Below are 27,657 nucleotides of genomic sequence, written 5' to 3' on the forward strand. Positions count from 1 at the left end.
ATCTTTACTCATGTTTCACCTCAGGCAGAAAGAAGCTCTGGCTCATGATGAGTAACTGAGAAGATCTTAATCAATTATTGACCGGGTCCCAGTAAAAAAAAAGCATTGTACACCGAGTTAGCTGTCACTTCACTTTCAAATTAAATGTTAAACAAGCTTTCAGGGTAAAACAATCTAAGTAATATTCGCTTTGTACTTGTTTGAGCACCCATGACTGTTTTTCTGAAGTTTGCATAAAAATATGGGTCCTCTGGCAGGCAATGCCAAATTTATGTGACTCACCAAATGCCACTGCTCTAAGATGTGACATTACATTTCCTTTGATCTCTTGCAAACACGGCTAGCCTTACCTGAGCAACTATCCACTTAACTAACTACACCTGGCTAGTTAGCCTGACTCACACTGCTGACTTTAATCTCTACTATGATTAATCTTCTTATCCCTGATAGTTTCATCCTCTGGACACCAGTCTCAACAACATAAAATAAAGTCATTTCCTAGCACTACTCTGGCCCCTCGAAGAGGAGGAAAAAGTGTTAACCAGCCAGTTTTTCCCCCCCTTGGAAGAACCCAAAGTTCTGCTTGAGGATTGGGAATTACTCACTTCATTACCCCTCATACTGCAGCCACTGGTGGATGAAATAGCCATGTGCTGAGACCCTGTTTTCCAAGAGGGAGCTTGCATGTGAGGTGTATATATATATATATATATATATATATATATATATATATATATATATATATATATATATATATATATATATATATGTGTGTGTATGTGTATGCTGCCCAGCCTGACTGACTGTGTGTGTGCGTGTGAGATCAGAGTGTAGAAAGGATAGATGGCACACTGGTATCCTTTCCCCCCTTCAGCAATTTCCCACTTACGGTTAGCCTATGGGAGAAGTGGTCAGGGCAGACATGCCGTTTGGCTCTCTCTCTTTTGTCCACTTTGTATATTTATGTATTTATTTCAGCTCAAACTGAAGTTCCCTCGTCCTTCCTCTCTTTTTTAAAAATGTATCTCTCTCTTGCACTCTGGTCATAGTTACCTCCAGTTCTCTGAGGACAGGATGATCCTCTATGCCGGGGAAGAGGACCCTCATGGCATAGGTTCTGTAATCCAGATAGGGGATACCAGCTCTGTCGAGATCGCTGGTGAGCTCATTGATGTCTGTCTGTAACTCGGCAAAGGCTAGAAGAGAAGGAAGGCAGAGAAACGAGACAAGTTGAAGGGAGTGCTTGGGAAAGGCATCCTGAAAATAAAACTGTTATTTAATCCCCAAGGACCATATATGTGAATCCTTCTTATCTTCATGGGGCTTACTGCTGCTATGATGAAGATGACAGAACGCTCAAGATAGTCTTCATGTCAGAGGAACTCAATATTTTACATCTCTCTTCTAAAAAAATAGATCTCTCTCCCTCCCTCTTTTACATTCACTTTTCACACACATATACACACAAACCTCCTTTTCTTACTCATTTTTATCTACCACCCAGTAAATTGGCTGAAGCAAAGGCCCCAAAGAGTGTGGCATCTCAGTGTGAAGCTGCAGGTGAGCACTAGTTAATTGGCTCCATCCTGACTGACTCTGGTTCAAGCCCACGGCTCTGTTGCCTTGCTTTGCCGCCCTTGGGGAGGCTCCCTGCCTGCAGCCTATCACAGGAGCAGCAGTCGTCTCCTAAAACCCTCCTCAAAACCCCACCATCTCTAACCAGTCTTAGCCCTCACCTCCTGGTACCAAAGTCCCCTGTGACACATTGGTTTACACACCAACACATGGACTCACAGTGTATATATACACTCATAAGGAGGAACTCTGGTAGCTATCTAAATCCACCCCGCGGGGAAGTACTCGCCAGGCCAATGCTAATGGTTAAAACATTAATCTTCTTCTGTCCTAAGGCTACCTGTGTATGATTCCCTCTGTTTGCCTACTCTATGTGCCCGTCTGTCTGTATCTGTCATTGGACCATTGTGTTCTATTACTACATAATAACATTGGGGCAGCTGATCAGGGGTAGCTGGAGGGGATAAGTAATAAGGTCCCCTCTGGCTGATGAAATCGCCTCAACACTGTCAGACCTAAACCTCACTTTTGCCACAGACTAGCTAAAATAACCCCAATGATAACAGTAGGAGTAATCAACGGTGTTTATTTCAATGTAGCGATGTGGAAATGATGTGACGCTCACATCTAAAATAAAACTAGAGCAATCAGTGCTCACTTTTGTTTTAACATATCATGGTTACAAAAATATATACAGACATACAAAGCGTGAACACAAACACCTGCTATGAAGACATGACTGTAGAATTACAGCAGAATTTAAAATACAGTTTGAACGTTTGTGCGTCTCATATCTAATGTGTGTTCGGTTCCTGTATGTTTAGAGTTCATGTTAGCTGTATGAAAAATCGCTTCCAGCATGCAAACTACTCCATGATGAAAAAGGTCACATAGAGGGCTAAATAAGTTAATCTTTTGTGATAAAAAACAAGGATGATCCAGATTTGACGTAATGTTGATAATTACTTAAAACATGCAGACAGCTCTGATTGATTTGAGTAACACATACACATATTTATGCTTTTTATTTGTTTTGAGTGATAAAGAAGCCTATTGGTTAAGCAAAGCACTTAACAAACATTTAAGTCTGTATCTACTATTCTACACTAACACTAACCTTCTTTGCACTCTAGGGCAACTCGTGACTCCAGGTTGTCCATTTGCATCTGCAAGCGCTTAAGGGTCAGATCATTTTCACGCGATTTTCGTTTGTAGGCGATCAGGACGAGGATGACGATGATAAGGAGAAGACCGCCACCTGCAGCGATGCTAACAATGGCCGGTAGGGTCAGCAGGCTGTCAGACATGATGTGCACGGCACCTGGAGATACGTGAAGACCACCTACTTGAACCTGTCAAGAAAGGCAAGAGTCACAATGAGACTGTTAAAACTAAAAGAGCGATTGAAAACATGCAGTTGAGCTGTATGTTACATGATTGTTGTTTTACAGAAATGACTAAGCCAACCAAATATTGAAAATTAGACCAAAACCTTTTCAAATATTGTCTGCTGAAACTGCCTGCAAATACATGACCATTATCACGTTGAGAGGGAAATAGTACGAACATTGCATTCAATAAGCAAGTGGGTAAATAAGAATAATTGCGGTGGATTGTGGCAGAACCTTCTGACATGTAGAGCACAACCATGCTGCTCTCGCTTCGACCCCTTTTCTTCAGCTGAATTAACAATGATGAGAACACAAATAATAGAGCTTAGAGGTTGACTATTATAAAGAAGAAATTGCAAATACAGGGATAGATGGAAAGTAAGTTGGAAAGAAAGTTAGGTCCATAACAAAACACCAGAACAGACCAGTACTGACCATGACTTTGTATTGCCCAGTGAGGTTGGGAGGCTCGCACAGCAGCTGGCTCTCAGACACAGTGACAGAACAGGGAGTCTCTCCTATTAGTACTGTGTAGTTAAGCTTCACCCCTCCTGATGCTGGAGGAACCAGGTTTCTGCCCTGTGGGCATAGAGCAATGAACAGAGGGGTGTAAAATTTAAAGATAAACTCAGACACACACACACACATAAACAAAAATCAAACATTATTTTTAATGCACCACACTGATATGTCACCTGAATACAGTACAAATTAAATCCCTAGGTTTGGGCACAGCTGCCACTCAATAGGATTCCATACCAAGATCAGACAGGCTGATATATTTTACAGTGGGAGCAGCTGGTAATCAGGAAAAAGGATTGAAATATATATTTTGACAAATTCCTTGCTCTCCATCTATCAGGTAAAAAATACCAGTAAAAACCCCAAAACATACAACTAACTATAATTACTATACAAACACAATAATGACTGAGTGAAAAAGGAATTAAAATCTTTCCCAAGGATATTATTTCATCATATCTTTTATTTTTAATTGAGTTGAAAAATGTATTTTCCAACAGTGACCTGGCCAAGAATGGAGCAGAGATTGTACCAATTACAAATGCAGGCAAACAGGGAGATGCAACAAAAGGGTGAACACAATCTCCAGAGGGGTTCACTACAAGGGAAGTTCAACAAAGCTTCAAAGCATCTATGAAAGCGAATGCCATACAGATTTTGATTTTTTACACATGGAAGCATCCAGATAATAGGACTTGTATATAAAAATGAACTAGAGAAAAACGTATGAGTATATGGAAATGACCACTTAGCAGCAGAATACGAATGATAAATATTATGATAGGTCTATATTGGGGCTTTAATCCGCGAATTAAGTGAATCCATCCTGCATTTCCTTTACCTTGAGAATGATGGGTGAGCCTGGTTTTTGCTCAAGGATGCCTGTGGTGCTGAGCGGTTCAAAGTAGGGGTTGGGGTAGTAGAGTAGGTTAGTGTTGTTGTAGACCAGCAGCGCTTGGACGTTGTTGAAGATGAATCCAAACTCGTCCGCATGCTTCACGGTGTCCAAACCTGGATGGTATTCTGCCATCAAAGAAGGAGCAAAGCAGCTCATGCTGGTGGTGTTCAATACTTTACACACCTGGAGAGAGTGAACGAAGAGAAGAGAAAAAATGTTATGAAGAAACTTTCTGTGATGCTACTGGGATGTGTTGCACTGAAACAATCAACGCATCACGAAATGATAGCCTGTGGCCCTTTAAATGAAAGAAGAGTTGCAATTCAGTCATCCAGAATAAACTTGAACAGCTCAGAAAAGCTATGATTTCTCTTTTTCTTCTGGTTCTATAATCTGCTCCATCCTCTGTGTTCTGTAACCTAAAGTGCGATCCTAACTGAAACACATTGGTTTCAACATGAACCCTGCGGCGTGCTCACCAGCCTTATAATTGACCTATAAAGGCCAAATACTTTTCAGAAAAATAGGATTTATTTTCTGTCATTAAATCCATCTTTATTGTAGAGGAAGCCTCTATAAAATTGAAAATAAATTGCTCCAACAGCCTCACTAAAAAACACTGCAGGCCAACAACCACAAAAGGATGGAGGCATTTCTCCTCTGTCTCCTCTGGAAGAGGTTGAGCTATGGGTCTTTTATTACTTCTCTCAAGTTTGCCCAGATGAGAGGCCTGCTTTCCATCCATCCTCCCGGTCTCAGCTCTAGAGGGAAGGGGAGAGAGGATTGATTGCTGCACAGCACTCTGCTCCGAGAGGTTTTTATCTCCTTTCACTCCCTCCCAGCTCTCTCTCTGGGGAAGAAACTTAATTAGAGGTAAATATCATCAAAGGTGGTGAACGCTAGCGAGTACCACGCCTCCTACCTGTTGTCTCGTGCTCCAGAGAAAGCCAGAAAGATCGATGCAAACTCATTCTGTGTAGGGTACACCAATTGGATTTTGCCAGCATGGTGCAAGCTAAGTTGCAGGAGTGTGATCGCAGAGGTGGAAGAAGGGACTGGCATCTTTATTTAGTTTGCCCTCGGAAATAGACTGAAGATTGTGTTCACTATGTAGCCTTGAATCTCATTCTTAAAATAAATTCAGATACAACTTGGACACACCGTCCCTAAAAATGCAACTACGGATTCAAATAATTGATTATCTCTTTTTATCATTTAGCCTATCTAAAGTCAGAAAATGATACAAGTGACTGTCAGTAGTTGAGCGCATTGAAAAGGGACATTTTCTGGGGTCTGATGAATAGTTTAAACCAAATATCTTTGGTTTGCAGCAATAACGATACAATAATAGAAAGTGAAAGCGGCAAAAACTCTCACATTTTAAAAAGTTAATGTTTGCTGCTTTTAATTGAAAAGGGACTTGATATTTGGTGATGCATTTTAAATCAGTTATGCGAATGTATAATTGACTGACTAGCTGCCTGGAAATCTGCATTTGCTGCAAAACCTGGGTGATGATGCAATAGTCTTAGCAACATATCTGGAATATAGCTCTGTGTGCATGTGTGTGTGTGTGAAACTGTTCTTAAGTTTTGTCAATTTTCTTTTAATTTCTATATTTTACAAAGCACAGTAGCAGTGCATTAGCTTTGCAGAAAGATAAGCTCATGAAAATAGATAGCACATGACATACTTTCACATCTTTAGGTTCTGTGAAATCCCATTAACAACTAAAAAGTTACAGCATAAAAAAAGAAATCAGAATAAATTTTTTTTTTCAGATGTTTTATCATGCAGAAATGTCACTTCAAAGTGAGCTTGAATTAACTATTAAAATCTGCACAGCATAGTTCCACATCCACAAATACAAGCCAGCAGGAAGAAAACTGTGTGAATGGTACCACTCAGAGACTCAAAAGATTCTGCGTGATTACAGAGCAAATATAGTGCTATATGAATAGATCAAGTTAATTAATTTTATCCACTCATATTTGTACTGCTGAGCCATCGAGCTTTCAATGTGGTCATCCTGGCTGTTTAACGTGTAAGCCCATATGATCACAGAGTGAAATAGGTCAAATTAACCAATGAAAACAGTATGTTCTGTTTTTAAATCAGGGTTAAAGGTTGATTGGACAGAAGACTTCCAGTTTAGTTGATATAGACTGCTTTCTTAATGTTAGCATAATGACACATTACACAGTATAGACAGGTCCATATAGGCCAACACGATCCTTGTGACTCCTGGGATGGAACAGTAAGGCATTTGCAAGTCAACTAAAGCTCTGACTACCATCTGCTCTGCCGTGGATGGATACTGTGGGCTTTTTTTGCACTGTCCTCACTTTCCTATTATGCTCTCTCGCTCTCTTTCTTAAATCTTTTCTTTCACCAAATCCTGCCAGGAAACTGCTCCTATAATGTCAGATGTTTTTCAGTGAGCGTAACATCCAAATCCAAAGTGATGGGTGAGTACTGTAGCGATGGGTAAATGGGGCAATGCGAGATTATTTTAAAAAATGATACTTTGGTTCCCCTCTGCGTAGGGCAACATGACACCTTTGCAGTATTTCTTCCTTTTAGCAGATCTGGATATTAGATATGTCCCAAATTCTGAATTACAAGCTTGTTTTCCTACACTCCATCTACGTCTCATCAATGATTGCTTCAGTCATAACAGTAAAGCAGTAAAACTTTACAATTAATTGTCAAATACAAATGGTACATCTCTTCCTGTAGGCCATGTGGCAAAAGAAGCTACAAGATTTACAGCATTGATAAAGTGAATTGAGGTCAACAGAAAGAGAAAATAATTGGAATCTCGGTCTCATTTGTCTTCTTTCTCTACTGTTGGATAGAGCCAGGGTGTTTTAAGGCAGTAACACTCCAACCCCTCTGGCTGAATATATTACCATGATCTACTGTGTGGATACAGCCCACTCAATCATTCAAAGGTCTCTGGCCAGGGTAGTGGTAAGAGAGAGAGTCAGAGCCAGCGAAGATACGACTGGCTGACTGTAGAGATGGAAAAAATACGATGGCTTCACAGAGTCAAAGGTCATCTGAAGGTTATTCTGGTTATTCTGCTGTTCCTATACTTGCAAAATAATTCTAAAAATGTGAATCTAATTATGCAGTGATCTGCAGCCTCCTCTCGCAATCAGGCAGAGCAATCAGTACACTCATGCTGAACACCTTTTATGTTCAGTAGTAACCGTAAATGTACCTGACATGCCAAAGCCCGACACTCAGTCCAGGCATCTAAAGTATGGGACAGGGAAATATGCTAGAGCTGGGAAATAACCCTTTTAGCTTTAATCAAGATCATGATAAATGTTTCAATTGCGAATCCAGTGACAGATACAGAGCATTTCACAAAGAAAATTGTCTTTTTTCCTCTTTCCTGGTTTCTTTGTGAATCTATGCAGGTGACACAAGGGAGGGAGAGAAGAGAAGCAATTTAGTGGAAGACAGGTGATCATTTGAAGGCTGGCTGACAGACAGCAGCTCTTATTGCTATAGGCTTCTGTGCTGTTTGCCTTCCTCCCGTGACAAAAAGGGAAAGGGGTAGAAGGGCCTTGGAGGGTGGGATGAAGGATGGGTAATTGTAACCTTAGCATTTAATAGAAATTCATTCTCTGTGGCTGTGGGGGCAGTCAAGACGGTGACACAGTCGTCTTTTGCGAGGCACTAGGTGGGGAGTTGGATGAGACGAGGCAGGGTGGAGATGAACAACTCGCTTTCAAAGATTTGGAAACTGACATATCAGACACTACGGCACCCACACACAAGTCAAATTCCATTTCACCAGATTTTCTCTGTCTCACTCATCAAGTGTTTTTCTCTCCTCCAAATATAAAAACAGTGTCTTATGTGTCTTTTACTTCACATAAGGTCTGCATGTCAGTATCTCGCACGAGGATCCTGGAGCTCAGAAACCTCGGAACAGAATGATGGTTTTCATTCCAGAAATGTTCATTAAACAAGAGAGACACTTAAGGCCAATTTTAGACAGCTAATTTAGAGACAGTAAGTTGGAAATGCAATGAGAGTAAATCTATAGGGAATTGTGTATGTGAAGGATAGCTTTGAGGATGGTTTTGTGCATCCCTGCATCAATGTGAAATTCTATTTTATGATGTTTTTAAACATTGTATATATTGAAAATTTAAGGTGTGAGACTGAAATATTTCCAAACTAGTGTGTTTTTTCCATATATCAGAAAATGTATAGTGTGTATTTGTCAAGTCTTCTGATGTTGTCTTGCAAAGCAGAACTCACGCCACATATTCTGGCAATTATCCACAGTTAGATGTTAGTTTTTGAGAATCTTAGGCCATGTTGCATTAGCACAGAGTGAGTACAGATTGTGTTTTCACTGGCGGCATCAGGAAATGTCTTGAGATCAAGAAATCTTGTGCGGTGAAGCAAGCAAATGCTAACCACTGAGCTACCATGCTGCCACGGGATGATGCCAATCTAGAGGCAGGATACATGATGCCCACTCACTCACTGTGAATTCTCAAAAATTGACTGCTCTATTTTTACACCAGAATTAGCCATTACATGGACCTAATTACCCCAAATGATTTCAGCTTCAGTTCTTACTTACATCCCTGCTCGGTAATGTGCAGCGTGGGTCAGGGCCATAGTGCATGTGTGAAAATTGATTTTACAAAAGACGCACAGAAACTAAACAGATACACAATAATGGGCTCACCACTCTCTGTTCCTCAAACTCCCCTTTATCGTATTCATCTGCCCTCTCCACCTTATAGCAGACCACAGAGAGGAAATCCCATCCTCTTAATTAAACAAGGACCCCCAGGACAGGGGCTCAAATGCAATTTGTAACGATTTCCTTCAGACAAGTCTTTGATTATACAAGCGGTCTTTATGCTGACCAAAGACTTCTGACTGCAGTTAATCTTCCATTGAAAGTCATTATGAGCCTTCTTGCCTCCAACGATGCACACCTCTAACATTTTCCCCACTGAACCTTTTATAGTCTTGGTCAACTTCTACTGTCCTCCAGCTGCCTCTTTATCTTTTCTCAAACAAGTGAAAATGGTATTCGGGAGTCAGGAGAGCAGTGTAAATAAAACACCAAGTAGGTGGGAGGTGAGATGGTCAAAAAAAATTTAAGTAAACTCTATATTAAATAGTGCATGTGGATCACTCTCACCAACAGCTGCAATATTTATATGCTCTGGGGTCAAGAAGACTGGGATCAAGCATAAATCAGAGAGCGTAGAGGGCTAGAGGGCCTGTTAAGGACCATTTTACCTGAAGTAAATGTCACTTAGCTGCTTATATAGCATGGCAAGCTGGAAGTAGTACAGTAGAAGATTTCTACTACACATACAGGAGAGACTTTGTGGTTGAAAACAGATTAATAGTGAGTGATTCTTACATTGACAGACTCTCGGCCAGCATATTTCACTCTGATCCGGGGCTCTTGAACCACATCCAGATTAGTTCCCGTCACCATCAGGGGTGTGTGACCGCTGAATAAATGGAAGAAGTTAGACAAAATTTATTACAGGAGTTTTTATAATCATGTTTGTCAGATCCGAATTTCATTTTGTGCAGACTAAGAAAGAGAATATCTGAGAAAAAGACCCGCAGCAGTCCAAAGCCTATTGTAAACTTTCTAACTCTGATCTGTTTCTTCAAAGTGTTCCCCATCACTTGGGGAACAAAAAGCTTCATATCAAAAGCCATTTAAAGGTTAATTTGGGACAAAACAGCCCATGGAAGATGGTGATTAGAGATGCATTTTTTATGTTTTTACTATTCACAATCAAGTAGCGCAAAAAAAAAATAAAAAACAGACAGCTCAAATATATTAATATGCATAAACAGAGGAGGTGGAAAATTGCTGAATTCCCAGCCCTCCTGTAGCTGGTTGGATTTGTTAAAAATGGTTTTTCTGTTGCACTTGTCAATGTGGTTTGCTGAATAAAGGTTTAGGGTAAAGATCACTGTACCAGTAGTGAGTTACTGTGGACAGACTGTGTGCTGTCCGTGGCGTCCATAGATTATACACTCAGCAACTATGCAAAATAACTGCTCCGTGCTCGCTTTTCTTTCTGTCTTTCTACACAATTTGAGCTCCAATTTTTGAGACATTGAAAATCAGTTCACACTGTGTAATTTAAAATGGAATTAGATGGAAATTTAATTTATTTTCTCTTCCGAAACACAAAGAAAGCAAAACAGATATGTGGTTCCTATCAGTTTCTCCCTTCGTTATTCCTCCTATTCCCTTTGTGTTGTCACGATTTTGCTGCAGTGTGCCATACTCTCCATCTCTAAGCTCACGCCATCTGTTGTGGACTCACACCTCTGATAGCACATTGTTCTGTTATGCCATTGTTTCATCTTCATCCCTCTCCTCCTTTTAATTAGTAGTCTTCTATGTCTGTGTATCTATCTGCCAAAGACGTTCAACACATGGATCGACACTGCATTCAGTAGGAGAATCTCAGTCTCAAAAGTGCCCATCCTCTCCAATCAGTGAGCTTCACTTCTTCTATCAATTCCAGACTAATTGGAAAAGAACCGAACAGTAATTGAAAATGCAATATTGACTCGTCTGTTTATTGTTGCTGGCTTGGAGCTGAGGACACGAATAAAACTCTCATACATACAATCTGAGGAATGTGCATACCTTGCAATGCTCCAGTCTGGTTCAATGCGCTGTACAGTAGGGTCCTCTGTGTACTCAAAGGTGAGGCTCTCTCTGATTTGGGCACGATCCACGCTGACGCTGATCTGAACTGGGCCGACTCCAGACAGAGAAGGGGCAGAGTAGCACACTATCTCTGTCTTTGTCCTTCTACACAAAAAAATAAGAACACCTATATAAATCTGTAGCAAAACGAATGAATATGAGAAGACACAAACTTGATTTATATGAGCAAAAAAAACATACTATTTTTTTCTGTGAGACCCGTTCTGTAATTATCCCACTCAAAACATGACGAACAGGTGCACTCAGTGCACATTAACATGCAGTCAGTACTTTCAGCTCTCATACATCCTTCTAAAACATGCTTTCTCCTCCCTGTACAAGACTTTGTGATCTACACACAAACCCTCAGAATTTGTCCAAATTCATTAGTAGAGTGCTTGTAGTAGAACAGGCCCACATCTACCTCTTTCTCCCATGACAGGAATACAGTGAAGAAGCTGTAATTAGCCCCATATCTCATTAAAGTTTACTTGACTCCTCAACCTTACAACATTACAGTCAGAACACTGTGGCAGGGCTTAAAATAGGTGCCTCCAGGAGTGGAAATCAGAAAGAGGGCATGTATGAGTAACTAAAAGACGGCAGGAGGGATGGGTGTAGAGAAATGGAAGCAACTTGCGAGACTGAGAATTAAAAAATTTGAGGGATGGGGGAGAACAGATAAACTAATTAGGAAAGGGAGAATGAAGAGAATGAGAAGGATGGGGCTAGATAAAAAAAGGAAGATATTATTACAAGGTTTGATGCAGTAGGTCATCAAAACCTTATTAGAATTTACACAAGTTTTAACAAAGGTATAAAGAGGTTCCCCTTGGGGGGTATTCGCAGTATAATATCAAAGGAAAAAAAACCCCAAAACAAAAGAATAAAGACATAGAAATGCTGCTTATTTAATGTGAATAAATCACTATCTTGACAACACAAGCTGTTGTTTTATTTATTTATTTACTCTTAAAAATTGCTAATAGCATGCCATATAGCCAACATTTTCTGACAGTTATGCTGGAGGGCAAAAACTTAGCTAAACTAATTCAAATCATTTTTATACTATGAGAAACTGCTATTTGTGCTATGTATGGAAATTCATGGCATTTATGGTGACTGGATTAGTTTAACTCCACAATATCAACATAAACGTTTCGTGTTTCCACCATGATGTGCATTTCCTCATTCTGCAGACTCTGTAGCAGCACATATGCAGGACAATTATGTTGGAGATTAAGATCTCACCCAAAGAACTCGCATGTCTGGTTTCCAAACTTAACGTTGACACTGCTGCCGGCACCGAGGTTTTCTCCCATTATAGTTACTTTAGTGCCCCCAGACTCTGGACCTCTTCTAGGAGACAGGCCTGTGACAGTTGGAGTCTAAAAAAACAAAACAAAAAACCACAGATGCAGAAAGAGAGACATTAAGACAGACTGTCAGAGTCATTTAAAATGAGGGAAAGGAACAGGAAGAAATGACACGAGACCAGCAGACAGATTAAAAGATATATGCATTTTACAGTAAGCAGGGAAGCATCTCTGTTGTAACACTCAGTGTTATCACTAATTTCCAGCAAATTACAGTTATTCGTATTGTCAGAGTGATGGCAGTGAACTGCAGTACAATAAAGCCTCAGTGTCCTCTTATAGATTCCACTACTGGGTGCCCTGCATTGCTGGGTTGCATCTGAGTGGAGCTTTTTTAAAGACAATCTGAAAATAACGAATGCTTTCAGCGGCGTGCAGCCAGGATGCTGTCACACAGACAGATGGAGTAATATTCAAGTAGACAGCACACATACACAGGAACACACGTACACACATAAAAGCATCTGTGTGCACACACCTGTATCTGAACAAACATAAAACAACCATTTTAAAAGCGACTAAATGCACACTGTCATTTACAATGTCCCTTTGTCTACAAGGTCACGTAGGGAATATGTCTTGTCTGAAGAATGCTCCTGTGATGATGCAGTCTTTTTTAGGTGCACTGCAATAGAAGGGAATTGTAAGCGTTGCCAATTCTAAGCTCTGTGAAGTAATCTCAGAGGAATTCCACTGCTTCCCAGAGTAGCAGCCGTATCACTGGTGAGAAAAAGTGGCCAAGCCTGTGTTACAGAGCCAAGAGCATCATGCTGACAAAACTCAAAACTGACAGCGACGTGTGACATCCAGCATGCAGGATAGTGCAGGTACTCTGAAAACAACAGCAGTAATTACTGACTGCTGTTAATAGTTAAAAGAGTGCTAATTGTGAAGGTGTGAGAGAGTGCTAATGAGAAAGCAGATTAACTGTTAGGTGCAGGTCAGGTAGACAGCAGATATCTGAGAAAAGGAAATGTGTGCGAGTGTGTGAGGATGGCAAGTACACACAGACTGTACATAAAAGCTGGAAATAGCCATATACTAAGTATATGGCTATTTATATAATTATATAATATATAATTATATATATATAGTTATATAATATATTTAGTTAGTTGTACATAGATTCTTTTTAGCCATATACTGGCTAGATCACAAGTGTTATTTCAGAATACAATACAAATGGAGTTTAATTACACTCATACCACAAAGGAGTAGAGTTGTGAGGAACGAGCCCGGAGTTCTGGTTTGCACTCTCCGACACAGAGCTGTACTGGACCCGGCATACTGTCCGCATGGGCCATATCCATCTCACATACGATCCTGCAAAAGACAGTTAAAATGGGTTTCCAATTAAAATGACTTCAGGAACAGAAGTATACTCCCATACTTGAAGCGGGAATTCAATTTTTTTTTTAAAAAGTAACATTAAACTTAAACATGGTCTTCATGATTTAATGCTTAAGCAACGTTGTAGAAAAGAATATTCAAAGCACTTCGCTGCTTGATATTGATATATCTTCTGCTCTAATTACAATATCTTTTGTAGTTTCATTCATTTCATTACATGACACAGTCAGACATCGATGACAATCTTTAAATGAGACCATGTCTGCTCCTCTTTTGGCACTCCAGCATGCTGCACCTGAATGTAGTAAATTTCCCACTAACAGCTAGCCCTCCCCAACAGTGGTGGTGCTGTGCCAGTACAGCAAGACTAATGTTAATCATGCAGCAAGATCAATACCGTTCCATCATATCATGTGATCAGGTATCTCCCAGCACTGCAGGTGACTAGATCGAATGACATAATAAAATGAGAGCGTCTATTGATCGCTGGTGCCAGGGAGTAATAAAGTACAAGAAGCAATCACAGTGTGGAAAGAGAGATGGAATATGTGGGGGAGCAGATGGCAGGGGCAGGTAGGAGCGGAGCTGATGAAGCAGAGCAGATGTATTGTTTCTCCAGCACTGATCATCTGAATTACAACAAATGACTTTGAGAGCTTTGTTGGATGAGCTATGTGGACGAGTGTAGCTAAAGGAGGATTTACTTGCTGACAAACCTAATAATATCCTCTTACTGCACCTCACAAAAACAGAGACTCGCTTGCTTCCTACCTGAAAGCAAAACTGTACTGGCCATTTGCAAAGTTACAGATTTATGATAATAAGTTGGGTTTTTTGTGGGGTTTTTTTTTTTTTAAATTTATCATTCATTTTCTCTGTGGATCTTCGCAATTAAGTCTGCTAAAAAAAAACAAACAAACTTGCAGGTTACTTTTAAAATTCATTCATACAAATAAGGTTTCAGTTTGGAATCTACAACAAAAAAGTCTCAGTCCTTAAAAAAGTACTTTTTGACAGCTGGAAAAAAGGAACAAACAAAAGTTCAGACTTTTTCTTCAAAGCAGGAGTAGCTTTCACACACACCTCTGAAGTAGTAACATAAAAGACACATAAATATGTATGTTTTTTTGTACAGTCCAGTCCATCATAGGGTGGCTGATGACTGAATTAAGACTCAAAACAAACACCAACAGTCAGCTAAGGACATGCGCATAATGAACCTAGAGGCAAAATACAATCCAAAGGTGCTGAATAAAAGTCCAGCTCAGTATATCATCTGGACGACTTCATCTCCTTCAAAGTTGGACTTAAAAGGTTATAGGTTAGTTTTTTAATTTTGCACAGTCAATTTTTTTTTCTTTACCCGCCATATAAATGAATTCCCCAGCTTGTCCCCAATCGCATTAAAGTGCTGTCAGATCAGTGTGCTGCACACAAAGTGTCTCCTACAGCCAAGTGGATTTTAATTACAGCTATACAGCTACTCAATGCAGGGCAAGGAACCACAGAAATACTCTATGCCATGTGAGCTGTTATAGCTTTACTACTTTATTACCGCATCACAGTAAACAGTAGTAGCAAGTGTGCACATGTGACTGCGAGATATGTCTTTGTAACACCATGCAGAAGTTAAACTATGCGACTTATAGCAATGGCATCACGCTTCGCTGTTCTCTTTCTGAGGGCACAAGTAGGTCAAAGAAAAAATTAGGGTTAAAGGCTCCTCTGAGAACCATGCCAGTGATAGGCTGCATGGGTGTTGGTGTGTGGGTTCATTCACATGTGGGTTCATGCCTGTCATCTTTTTTAGTGAATTGCTATACATTTCATTCTTAACACCATTTTCTTACAGATTTAAAGTCAGTAGAGAGAGAATTTCACTTTAACTGAAAGAAAAGCCAATTATTTCTGAGTACTTGTCTCTCCTAAAGAAAACTATAAATATTATAATAAAATTTCTAGAGAGCTGTGGTGGCTGAAGGGTCCAATAATAAAGGTTACAATAGCAATGTTGTACTATTTTAATAGACTATTCCTCATATCCTATTGATTTTCCGTGGTACAATTATCTAACCTGTAATTGCTCCATAATGTGTATTTTTGTTCCTTCTGCATAAAATGCTTAAAAATCATAATAGAATAGTTTTTTTTATAATGAAGTATTGCCTTTCCCTCAACAATGAAGCTCAATTCCCAAAGGCAACTCAACCTAACCCTAGTCTAAATATGTACATATATATTTTTAGGGTAAACTAACACACTATCTATACATACATCTATCTTGGGAGGGCTAACACAACCTGAGATTAAACAACCATGAGGCGCTGGGTCTTTAAGTCTACACACGTTTGTGTGTCTAGCCAAGGGGGTGGTGGGCAAGTTGGGAAGCATGGGCCACGTTTCATTAGTTCAGGGTGAACGGGACAGACTTTACCATGATGTACACACAGCATGGGACAATTAAGGAGGTAAACACAAGTAAACACACACAGCTGTTATGGGATTGTTGCTGACTAGATGAGCTACACAGAGAGAACTGGGCTACTGTGCTGCAGGGAGGGAAAACAGCAATGTCAAGACCAGACTGTTTGGACCTGCTCCAGTCTTCATTAAAGCGGGAGATTGTGCAACACACATATATAGTTTAGAGCTTATTAGCTGTTACAGCACATAAATAATGTATCAAAACCTAAGGCTAGATGCATGCTATTATGAGAGTTAATAACGGATTGAATGCATCCCTATGTTCAATATTAATTAAATAAAAGAACATGAAATAAATTATAATTTTTTTTTTTTTTAAAGTTACTGAATAATTACTTAAAACCTCGGTCACTCTGTCATTTTGTTTTTTCCTACTTTTATACACTTGTAGGAACAGCAAATATAGTCCATTTAGAATATTTTGCTACTGTTAGCAAGTGAGAGGGCATATGGCCACACCGTGTGCAGCAATTCCTATAAATAACTGTTATTACATACAATGTACATATACACTTTCTGCAAATGAGATCTGCTTATAAACTGGGAGGGTTGGTTGGAAGAAACGTCATGTTTTCACTTAACTTGAAGGAATAATTGTGTTTGTAATTAAATGTTGTGTAGTTATCCATCAATAATAAGTATTAGCAATAGTTTTGAAATGATCATTCCTGTTTGGATCACTTACTGTTCAGCAATGATGTAGCCATCCTCTACAGGGGTACACCTCACTCCTGCCACCTCTACATTGCCGACCATATCTGAGAAAGCCAGACCAAGGTTTGTGCCATGGATGGTCACCCGGGTGCCTCCCTCTGGGGGTCCAGCCACTGGTGTTACCTATAATGTTGGAGAGAAACTAGACATCAAATGATGTTTTTGTCTTCAGGGATGCGGCGGGTTTATAGAAACACATAAATGCGTACAGGTTTCTGTATGTGCTCAAGGGTAAATATGCTCTTTTGGTCCAGGTGGCTGTAAAAGCAATTAAGTGTACTCCCCAGTCCTACATCCACAAAATGTCAGAACATGCCATGAGTCACTGTGCCAAGAGCAACTTCTAATCACAACAGCACCTAATGACACTTGTTTTGCAGCTCTTCTTGTTAAAATGTGGCATTATACCCATCCACACACCATGCATACATAATCACCAGTGAATACAAAGGTTTTTTTTCCTTTTGCAATTTCGTTCTCCTGCAACAGCAAATCTTTTTAAAAAAAGGAACTTTGGGATAAAGACGAAGCTGTTTTTAACACTCAGCAAAGCCACCTGCTCAGAATCTACCCTGCTTAACATGGATGTTAAATCTAACAAGGGGGGATACTAATGATTAGCGAAGACCACCTACTCATAAAATGCAATATGGCTGCCCAGCATGACCTTGGCACAGGGTGGCACAGTGCCTTCTGTGCTGCAGAGTCCTGTTGAGGCACCAACCTGGCCATCACACAGCCATTTAAACACAAGAGGACAAGATAAGGAGGAGGAGTAAAAACAAAAACGAGAACACAGAATGAAATGGAAAAAAGGTTAGAAAAAAAAGACCAAAAGAGTAGGCAATACTGTGCAGTCACCAAAGGAATACAGAAAAACCAAGAGAGGAGGGCAGCAGGGAGGATAGACTGTCACTTTGCTGTGTGGGGCTGCTATGCAAACAATCAATACGCTATTACTGACCATGCAAGCAGAAGGGAAAAAACAAGAGTCAGTTGTACCCGCTCACTGAACTGCAAACCCCCACGTGATGGCAACCCTTTAAGACTTGCTGTACACCCTCTATCCCCACCCCCAACACCCACTAGGGCATTGCGGCTTCCGTGTGGGATGCTGGCATTGTAATCTAGATTCAGTGGACATTAATTGCTCTGGATGTAAAGTAAGTGTGTCACTGCAACGCCTGAGGGGCCTGAATACATGAATCTTTTAGCACTGCTTGGGCATGCAGGGTATAGAAGGGGGGAACATAATGGCTAAATATATCCATGTCAGGCGATGGCAGCAGCTATTCAAGTAGACTTAGTGATGGTTACATAAGCAACGTGAGGGCCTGTGAGAAAACAAGGGAGGGGAAAAAAAGAAAGGAAAAGCACGAAGAGGAAGGGAATGGAAGAAAGAAGAGTGAAAATGGGGTGAGCAGCGGGGGGAAGTGGACGCAGTTTCGGTCCCATCAGACAAGACGGGTGACAGGACAGCAGTGCTGTATCACAGACGGGCATGCTAAAAGCTTGGGAGTCCTCCTCCTTCTACTTAGAGACTGAAATGGACACTTCCCATGGTGGACCAAGGACATGATGATAGTCCAGTTCACGCAGAAAACCCATTTTCCTGAGTTCCCCACTGACAGACAGAGCCTTGATTCATCTGGATCATGGAAAAAAACTATCACTTCAAAGATGCACCAGGCTGTGAGGCATAAGAGAACTTCTGCTCTTTGTCTTTGTGTCTGCATTTCTAACACATACAAAGGAACCAGATCTATAAAGAATTTTTTTTTGTTTACAAGACTGATTTGATTGCCAATCACATTAGTTCTAATGGTCCGGGGGTGGGCGTCCAGGTACACACCGGCTCACTCCTTGGCGGCCGCTTATCGGGGCCTGGAGCCTGGGGCTCGCTCGGGCCACTTCGGAGGTGGGGTGCCCCCGGCCTCTCGGCCTGGGGCTCGGTCACTCAGGCGCAGCTGGCTGCCGGCGGAGCTCACGGGCGCGTCACTGCAACTCCCCCTGGCTTCTGCTCCGCGGCTGCTGAGTGAGCCCTCATCTGGGACTCTCCTCAGCTCTTTCCGGGACAGTGGCGCAGCTGCCCCTCTGTTGGTCTTCCTTGGTCTCTTGTGTTCTGGGGGCCTCTGGATGTCTGGAGTTTTGATCTCCTCCACACCTGCTTCACGCCCTGGAGGACGGGGCTGTGGCCCCCCCACACCCTCTAGCAGATTATTACATGAAGGAACCTTTTAAAAAAACAAAAAACAAGCGCGTCCATGCTCACAGGTGTACACACGGGTGATCACACCCACAAACTACACCCTTTTTGGCTCCTACCTCAAAGCACACTGTGTTCTGTTGATCTTATGTGCTGCACAATAATGTTTAACATTTAGTATTTACTGTCATATTCCCATATATCATTGTGATGTTGTTTATTCTATTACTCTTGTTCTCTTCTGCTTGTTTTCTTTTTTCTTTCTCAGCAGGTGATCCAGGTGATTGATATATGCATTTTTTTTTTCTCTGCCCGTTCTGTTGGTTTTTGTCTTTTGCCCTTCTCCCCCGTCCCTCTTCTCAGCTGTTTCTCTTTCCCTCTTTCTTTCTCCCCTTCTTTCCCCCAGTCAAGTCTGTCCCGTATTCAGTAAGTGAAAATAAAATAAACAATAAAAGGTGAATCAAATGGACCATTACGGCAAGGCTGGGATGGTCAGTTTGGTAAAGTAAATCCGTTGGGCATCTTTCTTTGCCTTTAGACAACAATTCTGAGGGCAAAAGAGCCAAACGGGACAGGCCAAAAAAAAAAAAAAAAAAAAAAAAAAAAAAGTTCTAATGGTCTTTATAGACAAATAAAAGTAGTCATATATACTATCATCTGGTAGCATAGGTTTGTGTTTATATTTCACTGCAAAATTATCTTGTTTGCATCACTCTCTTTGTTTTCTTCCCATCCATCATCTTATCTCCCCAGGCCATGTGACACATCTTCCTCTTCCTCTAGTTTGCTTGTTTTGCTTTACCAAACTGTATTTCAGAAGGGAAAAGGAAGCGTTGCTGGTCATGCACACACACGCCCTTCTGCCCCAGCTCCCTTTTCCCACCCAGTGCTGCCATGCCATGCTCCCTATGTAATCCTTTTAGCAGCAGTGCTGCTGCCCGCCTGGCATTGTCACACTGTCAATAGAGGGTAATTCCCAGCAAACAGGCAGTCAGCTTGCAAGCCACTCTCCCTGCTCCTACTCATGCAGTCGCTCTGGCATAATGTATCTCTCTCTGGCCAAAAGACCATGAAAAGAATAAATGAAAAAACACTAGAATCATTAGAGATAAAAATGCATGGCTTAAGTAAAAAAAAAAAAAAAAAAAAAGACATTCTGATGTACAAGAAATCAATTTCCAGAAAAAAAAAAAAAAAAAAAAATGCTGGCTAGTTTTGAGAAGACACCTTGTTATTCTGAGAAATAACAAAAACTATGGCGACAGAGAGAAATGGGCTTCAATGTGAATAACCTGGGGCTGTCTGTCAGCGTGGTGCTGACATATTCAGCTGAAGTAATGGCGGGGAAAGATGTGCTGATGCAGCCAATGCTAAACTCAATACATAGAGCAGAGTGCAATACACCAACCGAGCTGCCTTCGGGCTATGCAAGCCAAGCATGTCACTGTAACTACGGCAGCTGACCGAGCCCGGTGGAATTCAGCAATAATAATATTCCTCATTTACTATTAAAATCTATAATACGAAAAAAATCTACTGTATGTTCATTATTATCTACTTTCAATAAAGCTTAGATATACAGGGAGTGCAGAATTATTAGGCAAATGAGTATTTTGTCCACGTCATCCTCCTCATGCATGTTGTCCTACTCCAAGCTGTATAGGCTCGAAAGCCTACTACCAATTAAGCATATTAGGTGATGTGCATCTCTGTAATGAGAAGGGGTGTGGTCTAATGACATCAACACCCTATATCAGGTGTGCATAATTATTAGGCAACTTCCTTTCCTTTGTTTTTTGTTAAGTTTCCTAATAATTATGCACAGTAATAGTCACCTGCACACACAGATATCCCCCTAAAATAGCTAAAACTAAAAACAAACTAAAAACTACTTCCAAAAACATTCAGCTTTGATATTAATGAGTTTTTTGGGTTCGTTGAGAACATGGTTGTTGTTCAATAATAAAATTATTCCTCAAAAATACAACTTGCCTAATAATTCTGCACTCCCTGTATAGGATACGATCTTTTTATGCCCTTAAAAACACCACAGTGGGAGATTTCTGTTTTTCCCAAAGCTCTATGTTTGGCTTTTGAAATTAAACAACCTTTGATATCATTTAGAAGCTTGCAGATAATCTCTTTGTCTTGCCACTCAGACTAATTCTTAGCTCAGACTAATTATAGCATGTCACATTTAATTGTGAGAAGCATTTAATGGGCTTCATAAAACCCCACTGATCGCTTGTTCCAGAACAAACTGCATCCTAAATACTTTATAGAGTCTTGAATGTCTTGTAATAGGCTAAGACATATTGGTCACAATGAAAATGAGCTGAAAACAAGTAAAAAACAAAAGAAGACTATGTAAAAAAAAAACAAAAAACAAGACCTGTGATTTGAATGGGGAATTGTAACCTATCATCTGGTTTGCATGTGAATCTGTGGGGTGCTGAGCAATATTTTATTCTTCAGCTGGCAGATTTAATAAAGGTCAGCATCCATACAGTACAGAAGCACTCTCGGGGTTACAGCAGTAAGCAGAGTTCAGTTGTAGTCTGATAACAGCTGACAGGCCTGCTATCCCCGTGGAGTTCAAAATATCAACAAAAAGCATGCATTCACTTGCATGTTTGAGGAAGAAAGAGAAAAAAGGAATCCCATATTTTTTCTTTCCTAAGGCTATAGCTAGATGTTTATATTTACTGTCACTAGAGGCAGGGGAGCTTCTTTGCTATACAGTTAACTCATACAGAAACCACGGCCGAAGCGTATTGAGGAAACGCCTTTCATATGCCCATCTAACTCCCAGCTTCATTTGATGTTGTTCCCTCTGCTGTTAGCAGGGGCTTACATCTCTTCAATATTAATGGCCCGTGGTGGGAGGCACCGTGGCACTTAACAGAAACATTAATTATTCAAAAGGCCTATCTTGTGGAAGGCACATCTACTAATGTGTTAGTATGTATACAAATCAGCTCTTGATGGGGGCTTTGGTGCATACAATCAAAACCAAATTTATTAATAAATTCAGCCCAACAGGGGGATGTCGGCTTCTTAAAGAAACTGTAATCACTGAGAGACGGGAGGGGGGTGGGGGCGGGGGGGTGCTAGGACGACGCACGAATGATGAGCGCCGGCTTCACTACCAATGATGAGTAGAAAATAGGTGTGTCTGTCTGAAGTACATGCTCACGCAGAGTTGATTTTGCCACCTACAGCCATAAACAGATCTGATTTTAGATTGGCCTCAGGAGCCCCCCACGCCCAAAATTCCCCCCTACTCCCCGGCTCCTTTGTTCTTCCCACCTTTGATGACTTTACATCTCCCCCTCAGTCTTTTGTTGTCTTGCTTGAATCGTTTCACCTCACCCAAACCATTCATACTTTCACAAGTGTAGTTTTTTATTTTTCTTCCACTTAAACGGAAAGACTGACCGTGTAGCTCTGCTTCTGTAATATATTGTCAATCACTGGTTTTTGATAGAAGTGCTAATTGAAGAATAATATAAAAATAATAATTATGCCAGTCATTTCCCCTGTGAGCTTTTTCCTTTGGCTTGCCATGTCATTTCAAAACCGGTTTGTTACATTCTGTAGTTTTCAGATTTGCTTTTGACATCATTGCTTAAACATTGGACAACTGATGGATGCAGTATAGATATAGTAATGCAAGGTTCTCAATGTTTAAGCTTACTTTTGGTTACATGTTTTATTTATTGCTTCTTTTGTGCTCTTCACTATTGCAAGTCCCATTGCATGATGTGTCAAAGTCTCAAACTCATCATAATGGATGTAATTTGGCAAAAAGAGTCAGAAACAGTTAAACACAGAGACACAAGAACAAAAAACATGGAGGTATAAGACAGCAGGGAAAAGAAAAAAGAAGATCGGTCGGAATTCATCAGGTTGCCTATTTTTCGTGATTATTTGCGTGTAGTATAGCAAATCAATTACCCAAGTTGTTAGCTTCAGTTTTTAATTGGCTAGAGTTACATGTGGGTATGTAGTGGAGGAAAAAGAAGCTAAATGAATAAATGTGGAGGCAGATAGGTCTGGTAGGTTAACCACAATACACTGGTGTGTTACCAAGCTAATTAAATAGTCGGCCCCTCCTGGCCTGACTCCTCTGTGACAGCAGACCGACAGTGGGGGCTTTGAGTAAGCAAAGGTCTGCTTGTGGAAAACAAATAAGCACTTCCAGGTCATGATCCCGATCTTGCTGATGTGGAGGACATCCAGCTATTGGGTTCTAGTCATGTCTGTGAAAATTCAGCATGACAGAAAAAACAAGAAGGAGCACCGCTCATTCACTTGGTTATGGATGCAAAGATAATTTTAAAAAAAACTACGATTACTTGCTTGTGAAATTCCCTTTTTAACAGTTATTGGTGCCAAAGAAACTTTCAAAGGGCTGGAATAACCTTGTGTGAGGACAAAAGACATTAAAATCTATGAGCAGGGAGCTGTGCCTATGCACAAAGAGAAAGCAGATGTCAAAGAGACAGCCCTTTAAAACTACAAATCTCAAGCTCTATTTCTGTGCGTGCATGTATTTGTGTGTCCTTGCCCTTGGATAAGTCCTGAAGATGAAAAGAACTCTCATAAGAATAAGCACCTGCGAGTATAACACATATAGCCGCACAGGTACATAAACAGCCATACATATAATTTTTGTTTTTAAGCAAATAAAGATAGATAAACACAGAAAAAGAAAAGGCAAGATAAAAGGACAGACAGAAAGGCAACAAACATTTAAGGATGTGCAGGCATTTGATGGGCCAAGCACAGTAGGGAGCCTATTGAAGGTTTATTCTCATTCTTTCTGAGTCCACACAAAACCAAAGTAGAGTAGAACAGCTGCTTCTCATGCAACACCTTGTTCTATCTTGTACAAGATAAAAATTTTAATTTATCAGAGGTCCTATCCATCTCTTTAAAGAATCCCGCTATTACCGCTTCAACTTAAATGTTAAAAAACAGCATGCCAGAGTCAAGTGTATTCTTATTCTGCTGCAATTTAGTGATCATGATGTGCTTTGGAGAATACCGAACAGGTTTTTCACTTTGTAACTGCCTTGCCACTGGCACAGATGACAATGTCTTATTAAGCCGTTTTAAGCTGTCTGAGCTGTTAACTTTGAATTTTAAGTATACTTCTACAGTCTCAGCTGAGCGCCTCATGACCCTCTGTGAAAGAACTGTGACAAGATGCAAGACACACCTTGCAACGGAAGCTGATAATTACATATCGATTGACCGCTGGATCTGTGTGGGCAGGTAGGAAGGACAGACGAGGGATTATAGGTACGGACCTCAGTGATGCGTGGGTTGGTACACTTCACATTCTTGCTGGACAGGTTCAGCCAGCGGGTTGTGTAAGGGTTGATGGGGGGGCAGTGGTGCCTCAGTGTACACCTTCCCTCACCACTGCACCAGCCACACTGGAATTTCCTCTCTGCCTTTAGACACATGCCGCAGCTGTCCCGCTGGGCTGCACACTTGTACAAGTGCACTGTGGGATGACATGGGCAATACAGTGAACATACCAATAAGTATTGCTGTTATTGTTAAAAGGAAAACTGGTAGATAGTCTGCTATGAGTAAAATATTTTTCAAATTTCTTAAATACTCTACAAATGATTTGACATGAATACATACAAATGCTTTTGTGACCTCTCACAAAAAAATGGAATATTTGCACCAACAAAAATATCCCAAAAATGACAGCGTCCATCCTATTTTCTAGCAGATATTGACATCAGCATCTTTTGTTCTTACCTTTAATATTTTCTGGGTTGTCAATAATAAAGTTGCCGTTCCACACCACTGAGAAATCCACAGGAAGCTCACTGATTTTCATTCCTTCATACAGATACTAGAGGCCACAGAGTGATGAAGAGGGAGAAAGAGATAGAGATTGGGATAGAAGCAGAAAAGAGAGGAGGATTTCAATGGGAAGTCTGGGAATTTGAATCCCCGTGAACCCAAGTGGAGACAGTACTGTGTCCTTCCAATATTACCCCATACTTACATCATCTCAGTATCTGAGGAGCAGACAAAGTGAAAAGCCACAAGATATGGGACAGCTGGGCAGGAGCTTGAGCTTCCCTCTGGCCTTTATTGATGCTGTGCTTAACTGCCTCCCATGCGCTTAACTCTAGCCTGACTTTCATTGCCCAAGTGTGTTTTTGTGTTTGTGTTTGTGTGTGTGCAGGAGAGAGCGAAAGACTGGAAAGTAAAACATGCATGCCTGTGGTACCTCTGGGAATATACTACAGAAGTCAGCAGTATATTGACTTCTGAAGGCAGACTCGTGCTACAGTCTTCTTCTGTATAATTATCTATGATGATGGCTACTATTTCTCCACTAACTAAATAACATACACACACACACAAGCATACACATGGTATGGGATTCAGGCCATTATCTGTTTTTGTATACAGTATTTAAAATGTGTGCGTAATTATATAATGGAGAATTACAGACAAATCAAATTACACATCATCAATTTCACTCATATTGTCTCAATGTGAAAAGGCACCGCACAACCTACCGAACTGTTCTGGCACTGTACACTGGAGCTGTTGAAGCGGAGGGCAGTGACTCGGTGGCTGACCCCCTGGATGTGCAGGACGCACTCATAGCCCCGCTGGCCAGACTGGGGTTGTGGCAGATTCTTGGCCTTCAGGGTTATAGGCTTCACCTCGCCTGCTGGGATCAGAATTTCCTCAGAGCGCACTAGCTGGGGACAGTCCTGGAAGGATAAAGCAGAGAGGGTCCACGAAAAAGAAAAACGTTCCACTTTCATGTTTAGCAAGACAAGGAGAACAAAAGAACTTTGCAATAATGGTGAAAAAGGAGGATGATTATAAGTAGGAAACACAATATGTGGAATTAATGTGGAAATTAATTCTAAGTTAGAATTTATAACTGATTTCTGTGACCTTGGAAAGCTATGAGCTGCGTTGAAATACACATTCTCAAGAGAGGAATTATGAAACTGCTCAATTCGTCAAAACTGAGAATGGTATCAGTAGTCAGTGGTTTAAAGTATTCAGTAATAATGGAGGTCGTTGCTATTTGAAATACTCTGAGAAAACTGCCTTTATGGCTTTACACAATGAAGCTTCACTCTTAATGGCCTTTAGCTTTGTGAATCTTTACATCTCAAGTCAATTAAAGTATAGATACAATATCATAAGGCGATATTCAAATATACCTTTAGATTGTAGGGTTGCTAAAATAAAATAGCTGTTCCTGATGTCATAGAGAAAGGCTGGTCTTAATTCATAATTGTGAGTACTGCATCTAATCTTACCACTGAAGCTCTGTGTGCCATGCACAGCAAATACATATGAACTGAGGCAATGCAAGCGGGCTACTCATATATGTACAGAAGAGGGATTATTAACAAGTTTTTTTTAATACAAGTGAATGGGTTTAAATGAATAAAGGCAAACACTTAAAATCCCAGTAGTGTAAATGTGCATAGCTAGTGACATAGTGATCATTATTGATGTGGTCAAAATGATCTTGTGTCATTGTTAAGACATGTTAAGCTCAGTAACTCCAAGGATAATAGACTGTTAATTGCTATTGCAGAGAACAAGAGCTCTGAATGAGTAGCACCACTTCAGAAATAGAAAAGCTTAGATGGCTGTCTTTCTGAAGACATGCCCCGAGGCTGACACAGAGCTGAAACGCAGTGCAGGAGGCAGGTAGAAAGAAACCAAGTGCAAATATGCAAAAGGAAGGGTGAAAGAGAGAGAGGAAAAGATGGATTAGGTTATAAGTCCGTGTGTCTGTGCATGTGTGTTCCACCAACCTCAGAAGCGTTGACCCGTCCCTCCTGGAAGGAACAGCTGGAGGGGTCATGGGTGCACAAGTTGCGGTATTTGCACCAGTGGCACCGGAAGGCACTGTTCACACATGACAGACACCTGCAGGAACACACAAACACACACATGCGCACACACTGAGTGAAAGGGGGGAAAAAAAAAAGAACAGTGCAGTCAAGGAGGGACAACGAGTTTGCCAAAGTAGGGGGAAGTGCCACATAGGAAATGAGTTCATGTCCCAAGTGGGCACCCGCTGTTGTTGTGCCCTTGTGGTTGGCACAGTACCTAATAGCTGCTAGGCCAAATTCTCCCTGCATACATTTTCCTCTACCATATATTAATACGTGTGACATGTGTGAATAGGACACCACAATCACAATAAGAAAGAGAGAGATGGAGAGGTGGAGTGTTATACTAGTAAGATAGCAGTAATGAGGATAAACGTGCACTTTCCAACACTGTATATAGAAACTATATAGATGAACAGAAGGTGAGATGAGTCAAAACAAGAATGGCCAAAGAAAACCAGTTGATGGGAAAATACTAGGTACAAGACATGCTAT

General features: G+C 40.7%; 1 protein-coding gene across 1 annotated transcript in view; it reads right to left on the reverse strand.

Moving 5' to 3' along the window:
- Nucleotides 1-27,657, reverse strand: part of plxna2 (plexin A2) — a 161,691-nt gene that overhangs the window by 27,644 nt on the left and 106,390 nt on the right. Inside the window, exons 9-21 of the mRNA XM_085444847.1 lie at nucleotides 27,082-27,196; nucleotides 25,810-26,010; nucleotides 25,034-25,130; nucleotides 24,568-24,767; nucleotides 17,018-17,169; nucleotides 13,704-13,821; nucleotides 12,374-12,510; nucleotides 11,060-11,227; nucleotides 9,800-9,893; nucleotides 4,330-4,569; nucleotides 3,402-3,545; nucleotides 2,693-2,927; nucleotides 1,054-1,196 (exon numbers count right to left, since the gene is read on the reverse strand). Coding sequence (XP_085300973.1) covers nucleotides 1,054-1,196; nucleotides 2,693-2,927; nucleotides 3,402-3,545; nucleotides 4,330-4,569; nucleotides 9,800-9,893; nucleotides 11,060-11,227; nucleotides 12,374-12,510; nucleotides 13,704-13,821; nucleotides 17,018-17,169; nucleotides 24,568-24,767; nucleotides 25,034-25,130; nucleotides 25,810-26,010; nucleotides 27,082-27,196 — 2,044 coding nt within the window. The remainder of the gene's footprint in view (nucleotides 1-1,053; nucleotides 1,197-2,692; nucleotides 2,928-3,401; nucleotides 3,546-4,329; nucleotides 4,570-9,799; nucleotides 9,894-11,059; nucleotides 11,228-12,373; nucleotides 12,511-13,703; nucleotides 13,822-17,017; nucleotides 17,170-24,567; nucleotides 24,768-25,033; nucleotides 25,131-25,809; nucleotides 26,011-27,081; nucleotides 27,197-27,657) is intronic.

The sequence above is a fragment of the Copadichromis virginalis genome, linkage group LG20 (assembly GCF_057382275.1).
Source record: "Copadichromis virginalis isolate Kocher_CV1m ecotype Utaka linkage group LG20, C_Virginalis_male_GT1.1, whole genome shotgun sequence".
NCBI classification, from domain to species: Eukaryota; Metazoa; Chordata; class Actinopteri; order Cichliformes; family Cichlidae; genus Copadichromis; species Copadichromis virginalis.